The sequence below is a fragment of the Hevea brasiliensis genome, chromosome 2 (assembly GCF_030052815.1).
Source record: "Hevea brasiliensis isolate MT/VB/25A 57/8 chromosome 2, ASM3005281v1, whole genome shotgun sequence".
Lineage (NCBI taxonomy): Eukaryota > Viridiplantae > Streptophyta > Magnoliopsida > Malpighiales > Euphorbiaceae > Hevea > Hevea brasiliensis.
The window spans coordinates 9,108,786-9,126,309 of NC_079494.1; the positions used below are offsets into that span (position 1 = coordinate 9,108,786).

At 32.3% G+C, this 17,524-nt stretch overlaps 1 protein-coding gene across 1 annotated transcript; it reads right to left on the reverse strand.

Annotated features, from left to right (window-relative positions):
- Positions 1–2,052: 2,052 nt before the first annotated feature.
- LOC110638907 (F-box protein GID2) lies at positions 2,053–2,913 on the reverse strand. Its single transcript, XM_021789639.2, has one exon. The coding sequence runs from the start codon at positions 2,847–2,849 to the stop codon at positions 2,292–2,294; it is 558 nt and encodes a 185-aa protein (XP_021645331.1). The 5' UTR covers positions 2,850–2,913; the 3' UTR covers positions 2,053–2,291.
- Positions 2,914–17,524: the final 14,611 nt, after the last annotated feature.

The window sequence follows — 17,524 nt, forward strand, 5'->3', positions numbered from 1 at the left end:
AGCTGTTGAGACAAGTGTTAAGGGATTGATAAGGGAAGGGAAAGGAAGGGAGAGGAGAGAAAGGAAGAGAGTGAAAAATAAAGAAATTCATTTTAATTTAATAAGGGTAAATTTTTCCTTTCATCTATTATTAACAGCATATTACTTTTAATTGGATGGAAGGACCTCTTATTTTAACGGAAGTAAAACTGAGGGATTAAATAGTTTAATTTTTAAAATACTAAGACTAAATCATAATATTAGTTAAAACTCATAGATTAAATAGTAAATTTTCTGATTAAATACAAAAAATTGCTAGTAAGAACATGTGCATTAAAAAATTTTTATGCACGAACTTTACTAAATTTATAATAAAAGTAAATTATAATTTAATATTTTTTTATTTTAAAAAATTAAAGAGTTGACTTATTTCTAAAATAGTAAAAAAATTTATTAAATTTACTTTTAAAATTTAAAAAACTTGTTTAATATTTTTTTAAAAGTAAAAAATTTTGTTTGAACTTCAAAATATTTTAAAAATTTATATAACCATTAACAATTTTTTAAGAGTCAAAAAAATCAATTTTATCTGGAAAATACAAAAGTTGATTTAAGTGAAAAATTAATTTTGCGCTTATTTATTCCTTAACTGACAGTACACGCTCCTATTGACTGATAGTATATGCTCTTTTCCGGGATTTTTTTTTTCTTTTTCTTTTTCTTTCCCTTTCTTGGGCTGACGGAAAGTGTTCACCGTACAGCTTAACAAATGCGGACAAAAAGTAGAATATAAACAGCATTAGGCCATGATATTTGTGTAGAAGAAATGGACATGATTCGACCTACGCCATAGGATAGGACCATGAGATGGCTCTTCCCTCTCACAAAATCTACACTCATATATGATATGAAAGAACTGTGCTATCCAGTACTTGTTGAGTTATATGAAATATCAAATAATACCACGAGTTTAATGTAATTCGCGGATTAACCATTAGATTAAGAATTCATGTCTACTCTGCACATAGCAGAAACAACATAGAACACTCTCACCCATGTGGACAAAGAATAACCAACCAATCTTGTTCCCAATTAAGGAAGTTTCCATTCCAAAATCAACTTATAAATCAAGGCCAACTTGTATATTAGTGATCAATCATGGCTTTCTGTTCCATTTTCAAACCACTAAAGAAATGACTGAGCCTGGGTGATAAGCGAGACTGTAAAGTAAAGTGGGCTCAACCAAGCCGAGTAGAATGGTGGGCATAATTATAATCAGCAGCAAGCAACTTAACCTAACCCCCAACAAAATTGAAAACTTCAACAAACCCTGACTTGCACAGTACCCTTCGATTTTGTCTTGAATAACAGGTCATATCTCAAGGCTCAACATTTCAGTATTAGTCCATTTGGTTGGGTTAACTAACTCAGAAGACTTCAATTTCCCAACAAATACTAAAACCTGGCCTGTGATTGGCAATTATTCTTGAGCTCCCAGGAAATTAAAGCCCTTAGTATACTTATCCCAACCTAGTTAAATTACTTCTTGAAAAGTTGCCATTTGAACCAAACAAGTCCTTCATTAGGCAGGGGGGAATAAAAAGACAACAGCAAGTTTTGCAGGACAAATGTAGAGAGATACGGAAGAAGGAAAAATACAGTATTTCAATTTAAGCATATAAAGTCAAGTCAGGCCTACTATCTGCCTAATGTGCATTTCTGAATGGAATAAAGACTCCAAATACGACAATCCAATCCTATCATAGATAGATGACTTTGGCTTTTAACAGCTCTATTCTTCAATAAACCCAATCTCTCTGTCTGTTACAATTAGGCCATGGCAGATTGCCAGAAAGAGTAGGCAGTAGCAGACATTTATTACAACTGGATCCTTTTGGTTCTGTCTATTTGTGCCTATTCCTCCAATCAAATCCCCTACCCAACCTCTTCCTATTTTCTGCACAAAATACCCTTTCCCTTCTTTTCTCACATTCATATACAAAATTCTTAATCACTGGAGCTAAGATATGAAACAGAAACAATCCCAATTACCATTACCAAATTGGACATGAATTTGGCCAACAAGCAAACAATAATTGATTCATTACAATATGATTACATATTACAGATCTAATTAGCAAAAACCCATATTAAATACAACAAGAAAAAGATGAAAAAAAAAACAAGCAAACAAAATCCCAAGCCAAATTTAGACATACAACAAAAATAAAATTTAAATAAAACCCGAAATTAGAGTTAATAAAAACATACTCCTATATATTTAGTTAATAATATCATATGATTATTGTAATTCATCTCCCTCTGTTACTGAAATTCATCTTTTCATAATACCGTATCGAAAGCAGAGACAAGGAGAGATGCACCTCGTCCTTTCCCCACCTAGCCGGCGGTTTGGAGCCAATCATCGCCGGGAAAGGAGACCAAGACGACGACGACGAAGAACTTGAAGCTGTGGAACTTGATTGTGGTTTAGAGAGAGGCAACAGGTACTGGGAGTGAAGGCGACGAAACCCACCAAGAGCTAGTACAACGGATCTCAGTTGTTGGATACCACAACCGATATTAGCCGAGTGCCTAGTACAGATCAACTCCCAAAGCCTCTCGTCCTGCGCTGTACGGTGCCACTGCTTGCTCACACAGGCTGCCCTCCCCAGCGTCCTCGCGTCCACGTGTTTGAAGACCTCAAAAAGCAAATTCTCGTCCAAATTCACAAACCCAGTTCCTGTATTAAGTCCATCCTCGATTTTTTCCTCTTCTTCTTCCTGTAGGTGCTTCATCTTCTTCATTTTGATATCGTCTCCGGTGACCGGAGCAGCGTTTTGAGTTTGAGTATCAAGTGAGCGCTTCATTAAAGAAATTAATCACAGACAGAGAGAGAAAGAGAGAGAGAGAGGAAATGGGGAGATGGGAGGTTGGAGTGGGGGTGGGGGGAATGGGTAAATGTGGGAATGGGACCTGGTTTTGGTGGTTATCGAAGAGGACAATAATGGAAATGAATGCGGGTCTGATGCTCTTTGCTTTTTAATCCTCAATTGACGAATTTGTCCAGCTTTGTGTTGTGATTATTTTATTTCCATTTCGGTGTTGTTTGTTTGCTTTATTGTTAACTACCAAAGTGCTTGCGAGTTAATATTATTTTAATTTTATAATATCATTTCTAAATTTTATTTTATTTTATTTGAATTTTATTATTAATTGAAAACAAAATTTTTAAAGAATTAATTGATGAGATTATTTTGATATTTATAAAATTTAAAGAATTAATATATTTATATTATTATAAATTATAATATAAATATATACATATTATATAAATAATGAATTTAACTATGGAGGCCTTATTTGTTTTAAAATAAAATTAAAAATAATAATTAAAAAATAAAAGAGAATTAAATATATAACAATAAAAGTAATAATTACTAATTATATAATATGACAATCTCTTAAAAAAAAAATGTCACGTCACAGCGCCATTGGAGATTTTGGATTAGATTTATTGTTATGGAGCTGTTCCCACTGTCCTCTTCTCTCTGCTTTTTCCTTCTGCCAAAAGCTAGGGGAAAGAATGCTGACAAATAATAAATAAAAACAATATCTCATTTCATTTTTTTTATTTTTTTAATCCATTTCATTTATTTTTTATTATATTGTTAAACATGCTTAAATAGATTATTTACTTAATATTTAATCCTTATTTTTCATTTTTACTTCTGTGGATCATCTTTTTTTTTTTTTATTCTTTATATATATTATATCTTTTTATCTCTTTTTTTAATAATTTTCAGAATACATAATTTTTATTATTTATCAAATACTAATTTTTTTTAATTAAAATGTACATTGTTTGCACTTGTTATTTTTTTTATACATAATAACTTTTTATTATTTTTCTAATATAATATAATATTATATTATAAATTTAGAGAAAAAAAGAAGTAAAATCATACTTAAAATAAGAGCACTTTAAAAAATTGTCAATGAAATATTAAAGTATATTAATATTTTATTAATAAAATATTAACATATAAAAATTTATCACAATACACTATCTATCAGTAAATGCTTCTAATGAAAGAAAGTTAAGAGTTTAAGTTTAAACAGTCTAATCAATATATTATTAAATAAATATTAATATATGTTACAAAATTAATAATCTTTTAAAACAATAATAATATATTATTACAAATAATTGGTTGATATATTTTAAAAATAATAATTATTTTATAATAAAAAATATTTAAAGTAAAAATAAAAACAATTATTTTAATATCAATGAAGAATAAATTTTAGTTATTAAAATTTTATAACATTATATAAAAATCTAAATACCTTTTGTGATAAAAAAAATAATTGAAAAACTAATTAAATAACTTAAATTACCATTAAAATAAATGGTAAAGTATATATAAAAAAAAAAACTATTACGTGGTTTCACACATTTGTTAATTAGGGTATTGAGGTTAACTTCTTGATAAAAAGGTAATATAAGTTTACACGTCATTAGTAACAGGGAAAATTGCTTTAACATCGTCTAAAAAAGTTATGATAAATTATAATTTAGTATTTAAAGTTTAGTAAAATTTATAGACTAGTTTTTATATTTTTAAAACCCATTTATTTTGTTATTGATGTAACATCCCTAATTTTTAAATTTATTATTTTATGAGTAATTATTTATATTTTGTTTTATTTAAATTTTAGAAAATTATTTAAAATTTTTCGAATTTTAGAAATCGGGTACAATTTTCTGAAAATATAAAACTTTGATGATTTTTAAAAACTAATTTAAAGACCATATGGTAAAACTAAAAATGTATTTGAACTCTTCAAATTTTTCTGAGTTTTTTAGAATTTTTTTGAAATTTTTGGGCCTCGTTTTTGGTCTCAAGGCAGAGTAAAAATTTAATTTTTTTATTCTGAATCAGGCCTGTCGAACCGAACTGGACCGGATCGGACCAGTCAAATTGGACCGGCCCTCTTTCTATTTTTCTTTCCTCTTCGCGCGTGCCCCCAACGTCCTCTCTCTCTCTCTCTCTCTCTCTCTCTCTCTCTCTCTCTCTCTCCTGTTTTCTCTCTCCACCCTCAGCCTCTCGCCGCCCCATCGCCGCCCCAGCCTCCCCAGCTCCTCGGCTCACCACCTCAGCCCTTCCCCCTCGCCCGCCACCACCTGAAATGCCAGAAAAACGTGCCCAAAGGCTCTTATGCGTGCATCGCGCCGTTTCATCTTCCCAACCAAAATCCGGCCGATTCAGCCACCCATCTACACCTCGTGAGATTTCCATAGACACCAAGAACACCAAAATCTATTAAGAGGTTTGCCCAATTTTTGCCCAGGAAGTTTTAGCCCATTTCGACTTTAAGGCTAAATTCTCGCAAACTATGAACCCCATGAGAAAACAGAGAGTACCGAAGTGCTCAACTCGTCGAGAGCTTCGCGGCAATACCAATTTTCACATTATGATTTAGAATTTTTAGAACCCATATGGGTAGTTTTTGCAAAAGGGGTTAATTATAAGGACTAAATTGTAATTTTTCACATTATGATTGTTGATTGTTTGGATGGGCCCAGGAGGGGCTATATAATGTGATTGAGTTGTAGATGTGTAATTTGTGGATATAGAAGTGCGTTTTGAGCCCTTTTGCTAGTTGGATAGGTCTTAGGTATAGGGGAGACTCTGCCAGATTTTCGATACGACTTAGGACATCTTTGATCTTTTCTTAGTTTGTATTGAGTCAAATGTATTAAATAATTATAATGAAATTGTCAGGTGAGCCGGGACAGCCTTTCTCCTCCTCCCAGCCGCCACAATGACCTCAATTTAAGTCTGTGAGTAAAATATTAATTTTAATTATAATTTTGATAATATTATATGTTTAAGCATGCTCATGCATCACTTATAAATATATATCTATGTAGTTAAATACTATGCATGATTTATATTGCATTTTTAAATTGATGAAGTGTTATGGATGTTGTATGTGGTAATTTGGAGCAGTGTACGTGCGTTGGCTTGCTTGTAGTATGGTATTGGATATGGACAGAACGGGTATGTTAGTAGTATGCCCTAGAGCATATCATTTAGTATGTATCTTGTACATCTTTTATTAATAAAATGCATTTTCACTTTTCCGTTTACATAATATATTTATATGTAATAGAATAGGTCCATTCATATTTTGTTAGAAATTCTATTCTTAAGTTGTTAAGAATATGAGTGATAGTATTTCTAGCACAAAGTATCATAAATAGGTTCACAATCGAGGATACTTCACAATAAGGACATGACTTATCCAGAAAGATTGTAATCATGTTTGTTCTCAAGTTATTCATATGAGATGTAAATAAGATGGAATGGTGAGTCTCATGCCATATAACAAACATGATAGGCACTTATACATGATAAGTAGGTCGAACCGGTGACACTTATGACAAGCACATGGAGTTTACTCTTGTCAATATATTATCATAAATCATATCAGTGCATATAATCTTTAGACTTGAGATAGCACAGTTATCTTGTATATAGGTGGTTTGAGTTTGATACTGCTTTCATACTTGTACTGTGTATGGGTATATGGGCATGTGTTGGCTTCTACTAGTTATATATGGAGGTAGGTGTTGATCAAGATGGAATCTGTTACCCTAAGTAAATAGGGATAAAATCCTATGTTCATTTAATTGTTCTTGATGTTTCAAGTTCCTGGCCAGGACAGATAGATTTAATTAGAAAAGAGTTTCTGATGAGAAAATCTTTTTAATCAAGAACTGAAATTAAAAGAGAACATAATATTCATAGCAAATGGGGTTTGACATAAATCATGACTCAAGCTCGAGTTGGGATTTTGTAATAGAGAGATTATACTGCATGGTAACATATGATTATATGTTCATTTAAGGTAAACCTTATTACTGATTGGGTGGCTATGGCATGCTGTGCTGGATGTTAACCATAGTCTATGAGCTGCATAAAATGATTTAGAGAAATCATTTATGGTAAGAAAGAGTTCTGATGATATTAAGAGTTGATATCATGTCTCATTACCAATTAGTGATGAGCCTAGTCAGTCATACACATACACAAGTAATCACCAAATTAAATATGATTTAATTAACTAATTAAAGAGTTTAATTAATTAATTAAATATGTTTGGTTTGCAATTAGATTGCAAAGTCCCTAGCATGACTTGAAACCAAATCTAGGTTGTTGGATGTATAGTATAAGTTAAATTTAAATTTAAAGTGTTTAAATATAAATTTAATTAATGAAAAATTAATTAATAGAGATTAATTAATTAATTTATATTTGATATAAATTGATTAGAAGAAGAGAAATAATTATTTTGAGCTGAGAACTCAAAATTAAGACACAGGGGTATTTTGGTCATTTCACAGGGTGACATGTGACACCATGAGATGGTGAGACATGGCACTATACATAAGCTTGTCAAATGTCTTTTAATCATGTAAGATGATGAAAGTCAATATTAAATATAGGTTTGACACTTGGCACAATATGATTGGGTCAATTAAACCTAGAGCTAATCAGAATATAACATGTGGCAAGGGTTTTAAGTGGTGACCTAGCTATATAAGGAATAGTACGATAAGCAAAAATACAAGCTGCCATTCATCTATTTTGTGCTACCACCCTTGGCTGCCTCTCCCTCTTTTCTTCTTCATTTCTCATCAATTCAAAGAGATTTCCCGACAATCTCTTGAATTAAAAATACTAGAAATCATTTCTAGTGTCCTGTTTACATCTGTAATCTCTTGAAAGGAAAAATTTGATTTTTTAATTGATTGGAAAAGCTTTAGAAGTTGTTCAAGAGCTGCCATTAGTGATCTTGGTGTGGACAAGCTAGAGGGACAACATCTGGTGTCCTAGGCGCATCCCAAAGGTGCTAAACACACTGCAGTGCATCAAAAAATGTTAGTGCACTTATTTTTGATCTAATCTAGGGTTCTAAAGAATTAATCTGTTAATTCTAAAATTTAAAAGGGCAAATGTAAATCCAAAAATATATTAAAAGAGTTTTAATATGTTGTTTATCATTGAAATCAAATAGATAAAAATGAATCTTGCATGATGCATGTGACCCTAGATGAAAAATTTTGAATTTCAATGATCTAAACTTGTGTTTTTCATGCTTCTGCTCCTTTAATTGGTATCAGAGCCACTATTTTTGCCATTTAGATTGTTTAATATATGATTTAATTGTGTGATTTGATCATGCGATGATTATTCATTGCTAGTTGCAAAAGCAAAGGTGGCGGCATGAGGTTGATCACCATCAATGGTGCGCATCAATAGTCTCCAAAGTGGTGCGCATGGTTTGGCCTTGGAATCTACAATTGTTACATGTTTTAAGGTTCATCCTATGACTAATTAAAATATTTAATTAGTTGTTTTAATCACATAATTAAATTTTAATTCAAATCTGAATTTTAAAAATTGTTTGAATATGATTCAAATATGAATTTTAAAAGTTGTTTGAATGTGATTCAAACCTGAATTTTTAAAGTTATTTGAATGCGATTCAAATCTGAATTTTTAAAGTTATTTGAATGTGATTCAAATATGAATTTTTGAATTTGTTTGAATGTGATTCAAATATAAATTTTTAAATTTGTTTGAATGTGATTCAAATCTGAATTTTTAAATTTGTTTGAATCATATTCAAATCTGGATTTTTAAGTTGAATATGAGATATTCAATTTAATTTAAGTATGTATGTTTTATTTAATTGTTAAATAGTGATATGCATGATGGATAATCATGGACTATAAAAAGACCAATGTGATTGGATTTATTTTTTTTATGTTTCTTTGGGTTGTAATTTAATTAATTTATTTTAATTTATTTTGGGCATATATTATTAAGGTTGTAATTTCATTTATTTAGTTCTTGTAAATTCACCTTGGTATGCCAAGGATTACTATGTAATATTAGTTGCAAGAAGATTAAGGAGGTCAAGAGTATTGGTGGGACCAATGGGAGGAATTCAATATCAAGTGTTGATTATGTACTCCTTCAGCAACTCTTGTAATAGGAATGAATGAAATACATCTAGGAATGCCCTGATTCAATTCTTGGTGGCTTAGAATTGAATCCCTTAGAAAGTCCATGATCATACCATATTTATTGTTTATCCATTAATGCATGAGATGTATGGGAATGTATACAAGTATATGACATATGCATGCTAAATGGATAATGTGCAAAGTGAGACCTCAATAGTAATTAGGACGACCACAAAATCTTCCAAACAAATAATTAAGTTGGAAATGGTATAATTAAAATAATTATAACATGGGCCCTCCATTGAGACAATTATTTTAAGAAATTTTAAATACTTGCATAAGATGCAATTAATTTAAGAGATTTTCTTAAGAATAATTGTTAAGCATGAGATGTTGTAAATGTCACACCTTATTCCTGGTAAAGCATGACATGTTCCCGTAGCATACCTAATGAATTACCGAACTTCACCTACCGATAACCCATTTGTTATGTTACAAAGAATTTTAAAACAAATCATATCTTTTTATCTTATCAATTCTTTTGCGAAAAACTGCATGAGAATAGTTAAAATTCCATGTAAACTTTCATTAGAAATAATGATAGACTAAATATTACAAAAGTTATATTTTCATAAGTCTCAAAATAAAATACAAATAGTTACAAACTCAAAATACTTTAGTAATGCAGTACTTTTTAATATAAACTGCTCAATGTCCATACATCCATACATATAGGTACAAAATACATCCAAAGGAATCACAAGGGTATACCTAATGTAAATACCCATAATCAATACCAAAATGCTGCTTCTAAGTCTCTCACTTGGCAGCCTTCTCCTTTCCCTTACCTGCGACAGCATAAAGAAGCTATCGCTGAGTATATCACTCAGTGGTGCACAACTAATAACTTTAAAACTTAAGGTAAAACACAATTTGTTAAAGCATAATAAATCACATTTTTTCTTAAGCATGAAAACTTCACAATAGTTCTAAGTCCATAAGAGCCATTTATTAGAATAACATTTCAAATGAGAAGTCACACTTCATAAATCACAATTCACAAAGTATTAGTGTTGCCAACATCAACACACAGTTTAGGCCATGACACAAAATTTTATGATCAGTGCCATGTTGTACACCACGACAAAGCAATCTTAACCTCACTAATCATTATTAATGAGGGAAGGGCTAGCTAGCTAATGAGTACTCATGTAATCTTACCCCACTAACCGTTATTAATGGGAGACATAATCAATATCAATTATCAACCCCAAGTAGCCGTTACTACTGGGGAGTTCCAAAAGGGACTGTCATGCTAACTATGATTTTAAAACAGTTTCCAAAAATTTCCCACTCAACAATCACATTTATAAAGCAATAAACACAATTAAATTCATCATAATATCCATATACAGGTGGCAATACCCAAATTTCTTAAATGTAAGAGAAAAACCATATTTCAGTCAAAGTAAACTTGTTCAAAGAAAACTCATTCAATTTAACATATTCCAAGCAATTTACAAGTTTAAAAATGAAGAAAATGTTAGTTGTGCACAAACCTTCAATAATTCTCCTTCCTTGTTACTTACTTCTCCTTGTCTGTTCCAACTTCTTTTTTTACTAAAAATACACAAATAGAATACCTCAATACTAATCTCAATTGCTGCTAATAACTCATTACATGCATGTCTAATGCATCCCAAGTTAGCTTTGAAAATTTTAGAATATTTTGATTTTGGGATAGCTTGGTGCCCTAAATTTTTACCTAGTTTCGATTATAATTTGATAAGGTGTTCTTCATGAAAATTGTTCATTTAGGTTTTAACTTTATTTTCCTTTTTGAATCGCCTAATTCAGAGCTGTGTAGCTCAAGTTATGACCAAAATACGGTTACTATTTACATTACTATTCATCCTGCAGATTCAGTTCTGGCAGATTTATCGATCCAAATTCGTTTAGCAATTTGATCAAGTTAAGTCCATAATTTGGTCAAATGTTCTGCATAAGAAATGTTCTACTATGTCTTAGGTTTCCATCAGTTCAAGAATCGCCTAAATTTAATTTTTCTAAAGAGAGTTATCGCCATGCAAAGTTTACTATTCTTGTGGTAAATCTGCAGTTCTGCAGATTCGGTGATTCAATTTTGCTCAGCAATTTGATTGGGTTAAGTCCATAATTTGGCCTCAAGTTCTTCATATGAAATGTTCTAATATGTCTTAGGTTTCCATCGGTTCAAGAATTGCCTAAATCAGAGTTTTCTAGAGAGAGTTATAGCCATGCAAAATTTATTGTTTATATGATCAAATTCTGCAGGTTCCAGAATTTTGTCTCTAAGTTCAAGACTCATTTCGGATAGCTTAAGGTCATTTTCGAGGCAGGGTATCTTCACAAAAATTCTAGCCCTATGTCTTAAGTTTCATTTTCAATTGGTTTCACACCAATTAGAGTTGTGTAGCTCAATTTATAGGCTATCAAACACACTGAACTCAGTGTGCAAATTCTGCCCTAGGTTCAAATTTTTCATTTCTTCAATTATTCCCACTAACCAACCTCAATTCACATTTAATTCACCCAAAATGACTATAATTTAGCATTGAAACATCAATGGTACTTCCTAGCACAAACCCCACACTTTTCAAACACCAAAGTTTGCAATTTTCCCTAATCTTATCATTTCATTACCTCCATTCATCAACTCAATATCAATTCAAACTAAATAAACCTCAAATGACCATAATTTAATACTACACACACCATTTTCACTCTCTAGCACCAAAACTCCAATTTTTCCATGAACCCTAATCTTTCATAATTAAATTTATACACATTTCATGTAATTTCTTTACTCTAATCATGCATACTACTTCAACTAAGCTTGATTTCATCATCATTTTCACTTAAATATATCAAACCCTAATTTTTCTCCAATTTGGCCAAAACCTTAGTTTAGGTTCTATGCATGTTTCCTTTCATTTTCTTATGAAATTTCATCATGATCTAACTTAATTCAAGGCTTATACAACTAATCTAACATGAAAAGAAACTTATCTCAAGTGATTTCTTTCCAACTTCAATTTTTCTTCTAATTTCTTTTGCTTTACTTGCTCCAATGCCTCAATCAAAGTTCTCTTTGATCTTTTCTTTTAGTGGGTTATGGGATTTATGAAGGGAATTTAAGGGAATTAAAACTTAGGAGGGAAAACAATGGTGGAAGAAGATTGGAGAAGAAGAGAAAAGAAAAGAGAGGGAGAGGGAAGATGGGTGGTGGCATGGAAGAAGGGAAAGAAGGAGACTTGTCTTCTTTTATACTTATTTATTCCTTTTTAATTAAATAATTAAGTTTAATTGTCAAAAGCCCATAAGTCATTAATTTTAATTAGGTCAAAAATGGAATTTAAATTCTAGATTTTTACCTCTTTTGTTTTCTTTCCACCTTTACTCTAATTTTTCCCTCAATATTTCTTCATAATTCAATATTTTATTTTCATTTAATTAAATTGACATTGTGGTCAAAAATCAACTCTTAAAGTGAATTGACCAAAATACCCCTTATCGGGTCATAATCCCTCTTTTACAATATACCTGACGAATCCTTATATTTTTGGGTCATTTGAATTTTTATTGTATCTATCTCAATTAATTTTCTATTTACTTTTGGTCCTTAAGGTGTCTTTGAATAATACTAGTCGCAGACAAAAAATGGTACTATTCATAACACGGAGGTTCGGGGTATTACAGTAAATATGTAAATGGTTTGGTGGCCAATATTGGATGTACTTGAGGACATTAAAATTAATTGCATAATTACCGGCTCAATGGGATCAACTTAACTAATGCAAGATAAGTCAATAATAGATGTACCTGAGATTTTGATCATTAGGGGCTAGGTAAAGGATTTAACCTCACATGAGATGTGATGGGCAAGGAGTTGCTCACTTATAGTTTATTGTAATTCCAATAATGGATGTACCTGAGGATGATCAGTAGAATTATAAGAATTTAATCACCCATTAGAAATCTATCCAACTAGGATTTCCATTTTCTACTTTGGAAGTGTAGGATTCGCTAAGTTAGTAGGAGGACCAATTTGATTAAAAGACCATAATCATTTTGATTAAATACATGATACATTTACTAATTAATCTGGTTATTTTTTGCAGTTAATTTTCTGATAACAATTGGCACAGAACAACCACCACCATCCAATATCCTTGCAAGCATACTTGATCGAAATAGGTTGATAGGACCTAATCTATCTGATTGGCTAAGAAATTTGAAACTTGTCCTGAACCTTGAACATATAGGATATGTTTTAGATTCAAATGTTCCTGGTCTCTTACCTCCAGAGGCCACTCTAGAGGAATATAAAACTTTGGACAAATGGAAAGAGCATGATATGAGAGCTAAGTGTTACATGCTTGCTTCTATGAGTAATGAGTTACAAAAGCAGCATGAAAACATGCAGAGTGCGAGTGAGATCCTCCTTCACCTACAAGAGTTATATGGTGAGCACAGCAGGAATACTAGGTATGAGATATCTAGACAGCTGTTCCGCATGAGGAAGTCTGAGGGACATAATGTTGGGGATCATGTCCACAAGATGATTCGGCTGATTGAGCAGCTAGAACACATTGACTTTAACATGGATTTCCAACTGTAGACGGATTTGATCTTTCAGTCCCTTCCTGAGTCTTCTGGGAATTTTGTGACAAATTTTCATATAACTAAACAGGAATGCACCTTGGCTGGTTTACTCAACATGCTGGTTATTGCCCAAAAGAATATGTCGGGCAATAAAGGAAAAGAGGTAGCTTTGATTGCATCTTCTTCTGCTGGAAGTCCAACAAGAAGAAGGGTCATAAGAAAAAGAAACCTCAGATTCTTAGTCCTTCCAAGAAAATAGCTAAACAGAAAGGGAAAACTAAAGCTAATGAAGGCAAAGGAAAATTTTTCCATTGCCAGAAGGATGGGCACTGGAAAAGAAACTGCCCAGAGTATCTTGCTTCTCTGAAGGATAAGAAGGATAGACCTTCAGAAAGTATGCCCATATCTTGTTATTTAGATTCTGATGATACTCATAGTTCATCTACAACTTGGGTTTTAGATACTGGTGCCAGTTCTCACATTTCTTATGATATGCAGGAACTAGCAAATAGTAGCAGCTTGCGTTCTCGAGATGTTAGACTCTAGATTGGCGATGGCTCAACTGATGAAGCTTTAGCCATAGGATCTAAATCTTTTTACATGTCTGGACATGTTTTGTGTTTGGATAATATTTTATATGTACCTGATGCTTTTAAGAACATCATTTCTATATCTAGTTTGACTAGATATGGCTATGAATTTCAGTTCACAGATGATGTTTGCAATATTTATTTTGGAAATAAATATGTTGATTCGGGTTATATGAATGATGGTCTTTATTATTTGGATAATAATGACAAACACAAAATGAATGCAAGTGATCTAAATGAATGCAATGCCATGGTGAAAACCAACTCAAGTTCAAAATAAATTTGGCACTTAAGGTTATGCCATGTTGCAGAAGATAGGATTGCAAAACTAGAAAAAATGAGGATACTATCCTCATTGGGCTCTGAACCTACTCTAACTTGTGAATCTTGCCTTCAAGGAAAAATGACTAGATCATCCTTTGTAGGACAAGGGCTAAGAGCTAAAAATATTTTGGAGCTAATACATAGTGATGTATGTGGTCTATTTAAAGAAATGGCTAGAGGTGATTTTCATTACTTTATTACCTTTACTGATGATAAATCAATGTTTGGGTATTTGTATTTGATGAAATACAAACATGAATCCTTTGACAAGTTCAAAGAATTTAAATTTGAAGTAGAAAATCAAACAGGAAAGAGTATTAAAGCTCTTCGATTAGATCGTGAAGGTGAATACTTGAGTACTGAATTTGATGAATACTTGAGAGAGCATGGCATTGTTTCCCAGCTGACTCCTCTAGGAACACCACAACTGAATGGTGTATCTAAAAAGAGAAATCGTACTCTATTGGATATGGTACGTAGTATAATGAGCTATACTGATATGCCAATGTCCTTTTGGGGATTTGCATTAGAATCAGCTTTGCATATTCTGAATAATATTCCATCAAAATCAGTATCTTCCACACCTTATGAGATATGGCATGGAAGAAAACCAAGTCTTAAGCATGTTAAGATTTGGAGTTGTCCAGCTTATATCAAAAAGCTGAACACTGATAAATTAGAAACCAGATCAGAAAAGGGTCAATTTGTTGGATATCCAAAAGATAGTTTTAGATATTATTTTTATTTGCCTACATCACAAAAGGTTGTGGTAAGCAGAGATGCCACATTTCTTGAACAACATTTTGTTTAAGAAGGAGGCAAAGGAAGGCAAATAGAGTTAGAATTGGAGAATTCTGACTAACTAACAAAGCAGATGGATATAGATCCATTTAGTCAACCTACACCTATTGATGAAACATCTACAGCTATTCCTCATAGAACAACCAGGGTATCTCACCCACCAGTGAGATATGGTTTCCTTTAAGAAAAAGAACAAGAGTTGTCTACTTATAAAGAAGTAGATCATGGAGATGATCCACTTACCTATGTAGAAGCTATATCAGAAATAGACTCTTCAAAATGGATTGATGCTATGAAATTCGAGATTGATTCCATGTATAAGAATCAAGTTTGGGATCTTGTTGACCCACCTGAAGGTATTGTACGTATAGGGAACAAATGGGTTTTCAAGAAGAAAATTGGTTCTGATGGAAAGGTAGAGACCTATAAGGTAAGGCTAGTAGCGAAAGGGTTTCGCCAAAGGCAAAGAATCAACTATGAGGAGACTTTCTCACCTGTTGCTATGCTTAAATCAATTAGGATTCTATTAGCAATAACTGCATACTATGATTATGAAATTTGGCAGATGGATGTTAAAACAGCTTTTCTTAATGGATACATTGAGAAAACATTTTCATGGAACAACCTAGGCATTTTGAATTCCAAGATGGTTCCAAGGTATGCAAGTTAAAGCGATCCATTTATGGGTTGAAATAAGCTTCGAGGAGTTGGAATATCTGTTTTGATGAAGCCATTAAGTCATTTAGTTTTATCAAAAATGAGGATGAGCCATGTGTATATAAGAAGGTTAGTGATAGTGTTGTCACTTTCCTTATCTTATATGTGGATGACATTTTGTTGATGGGTAATGACACAGGTATGTTGACAACTGTAAAGGTATGATTGTCAAATACATTCTCCATAAAAGACTTAGGGGAGGCAACCTATATTCTTGGGATTGGCATCTATAGAGATAGAGCGAAAAGAAAAATTGCTTTATCCCAAAGTCTATACTTGGAAAAGGTATTAAAGAGGTTTAACATGCTTGATTCCAAGAAAGGATTGTTACCAGTGAGACATGGTATTCACCTTTCTAAAGAGATGTCTCCAAAGACACCTGAAGAAAGAGATAAAATGGCCAGGATTCCATATGCTTCGGCTATTGGAAGTTTGATGTATGCAATGTTATGTACTAGGCCGGATATCGCATATGCTGTTAGTTTGACTAGCAGGTATCAATCCAATCTAGGTTTGGAACACTGGATAGCTATCAAGAATATCCTTAAGTACTTGAGAAGAACTAAGGATTTATTCTTGATATATAGAGGTGGAGACTTGCAATTGGATGGTTATACTGATTATGATTTTCAATCAGATATCGATGATAGAAAGTCTACCTCTAGGTATGTGTTCATTTGTAATAGAGGTGCAGTCAGTTGAAAGAGTTCCAAACAGAGCATGACTGCAGATTCCACTACCGAGGCTGAGTATATTGCTGCATCAGATGTTGCAAAGGAAGCTGTTTAGATAAAAAAAGTTCATAAAAGAACTTGCAGTAGTTCCTTCCATTGAGTCAGCAGTTCCACTTCACTGTGACAATAATGGAGCAGTCATACAGGCTAAGGAACCCCAGTCTCACCAGAAATCCAAACACATAGAAAGACGTTGCCATATTATTAGAGAAATAGTTGGGCGAGGCGATGTAGCCATGCAGAAAATAGTATCAGCTAAAAATCCAGTTGATCCATTCACTAAGCCTATGTCACAAACTCAGCTAGACCGACATGTTGAGAAGATGGGTCTAAGATATTGTAATGAATGGCTCTAGTGCTAGTGGGAGATTGTTAGTAGTATGCCCTAGAGCATATCATTTAGTATGTATCTTGTACATCTTTTATTAATAAAAGGCATTTTCACTTTTCCATTTACATAATATATTTATGTGTAATAGAAGAGGTCCATTGATATTTTGTTAGAAATTTTATTCTTAAATTGTTAAGAAAATGAGTGACAGTATTTCTAGCACAAAGTATCATAAATAGGTTCACAATCGAGGGTACTTCACAATAAGGATATGACTTATCCAGAAAGATTATAATCATGTTTGTTCCTAAGTTATTTATATGAGATGCAAATAAGATGGAATGGTGAGTCTCATGCCATA

Excerpts from the sequence above, each read along its gene's own strand:
- LOC110638907 (XM_021789639.2), bottom strand. The coding sequence starts at position 2,849 with ATGAAGCGCTCACTTGATACTCAAACTCAAAACGCTGCTCCGGTCACC.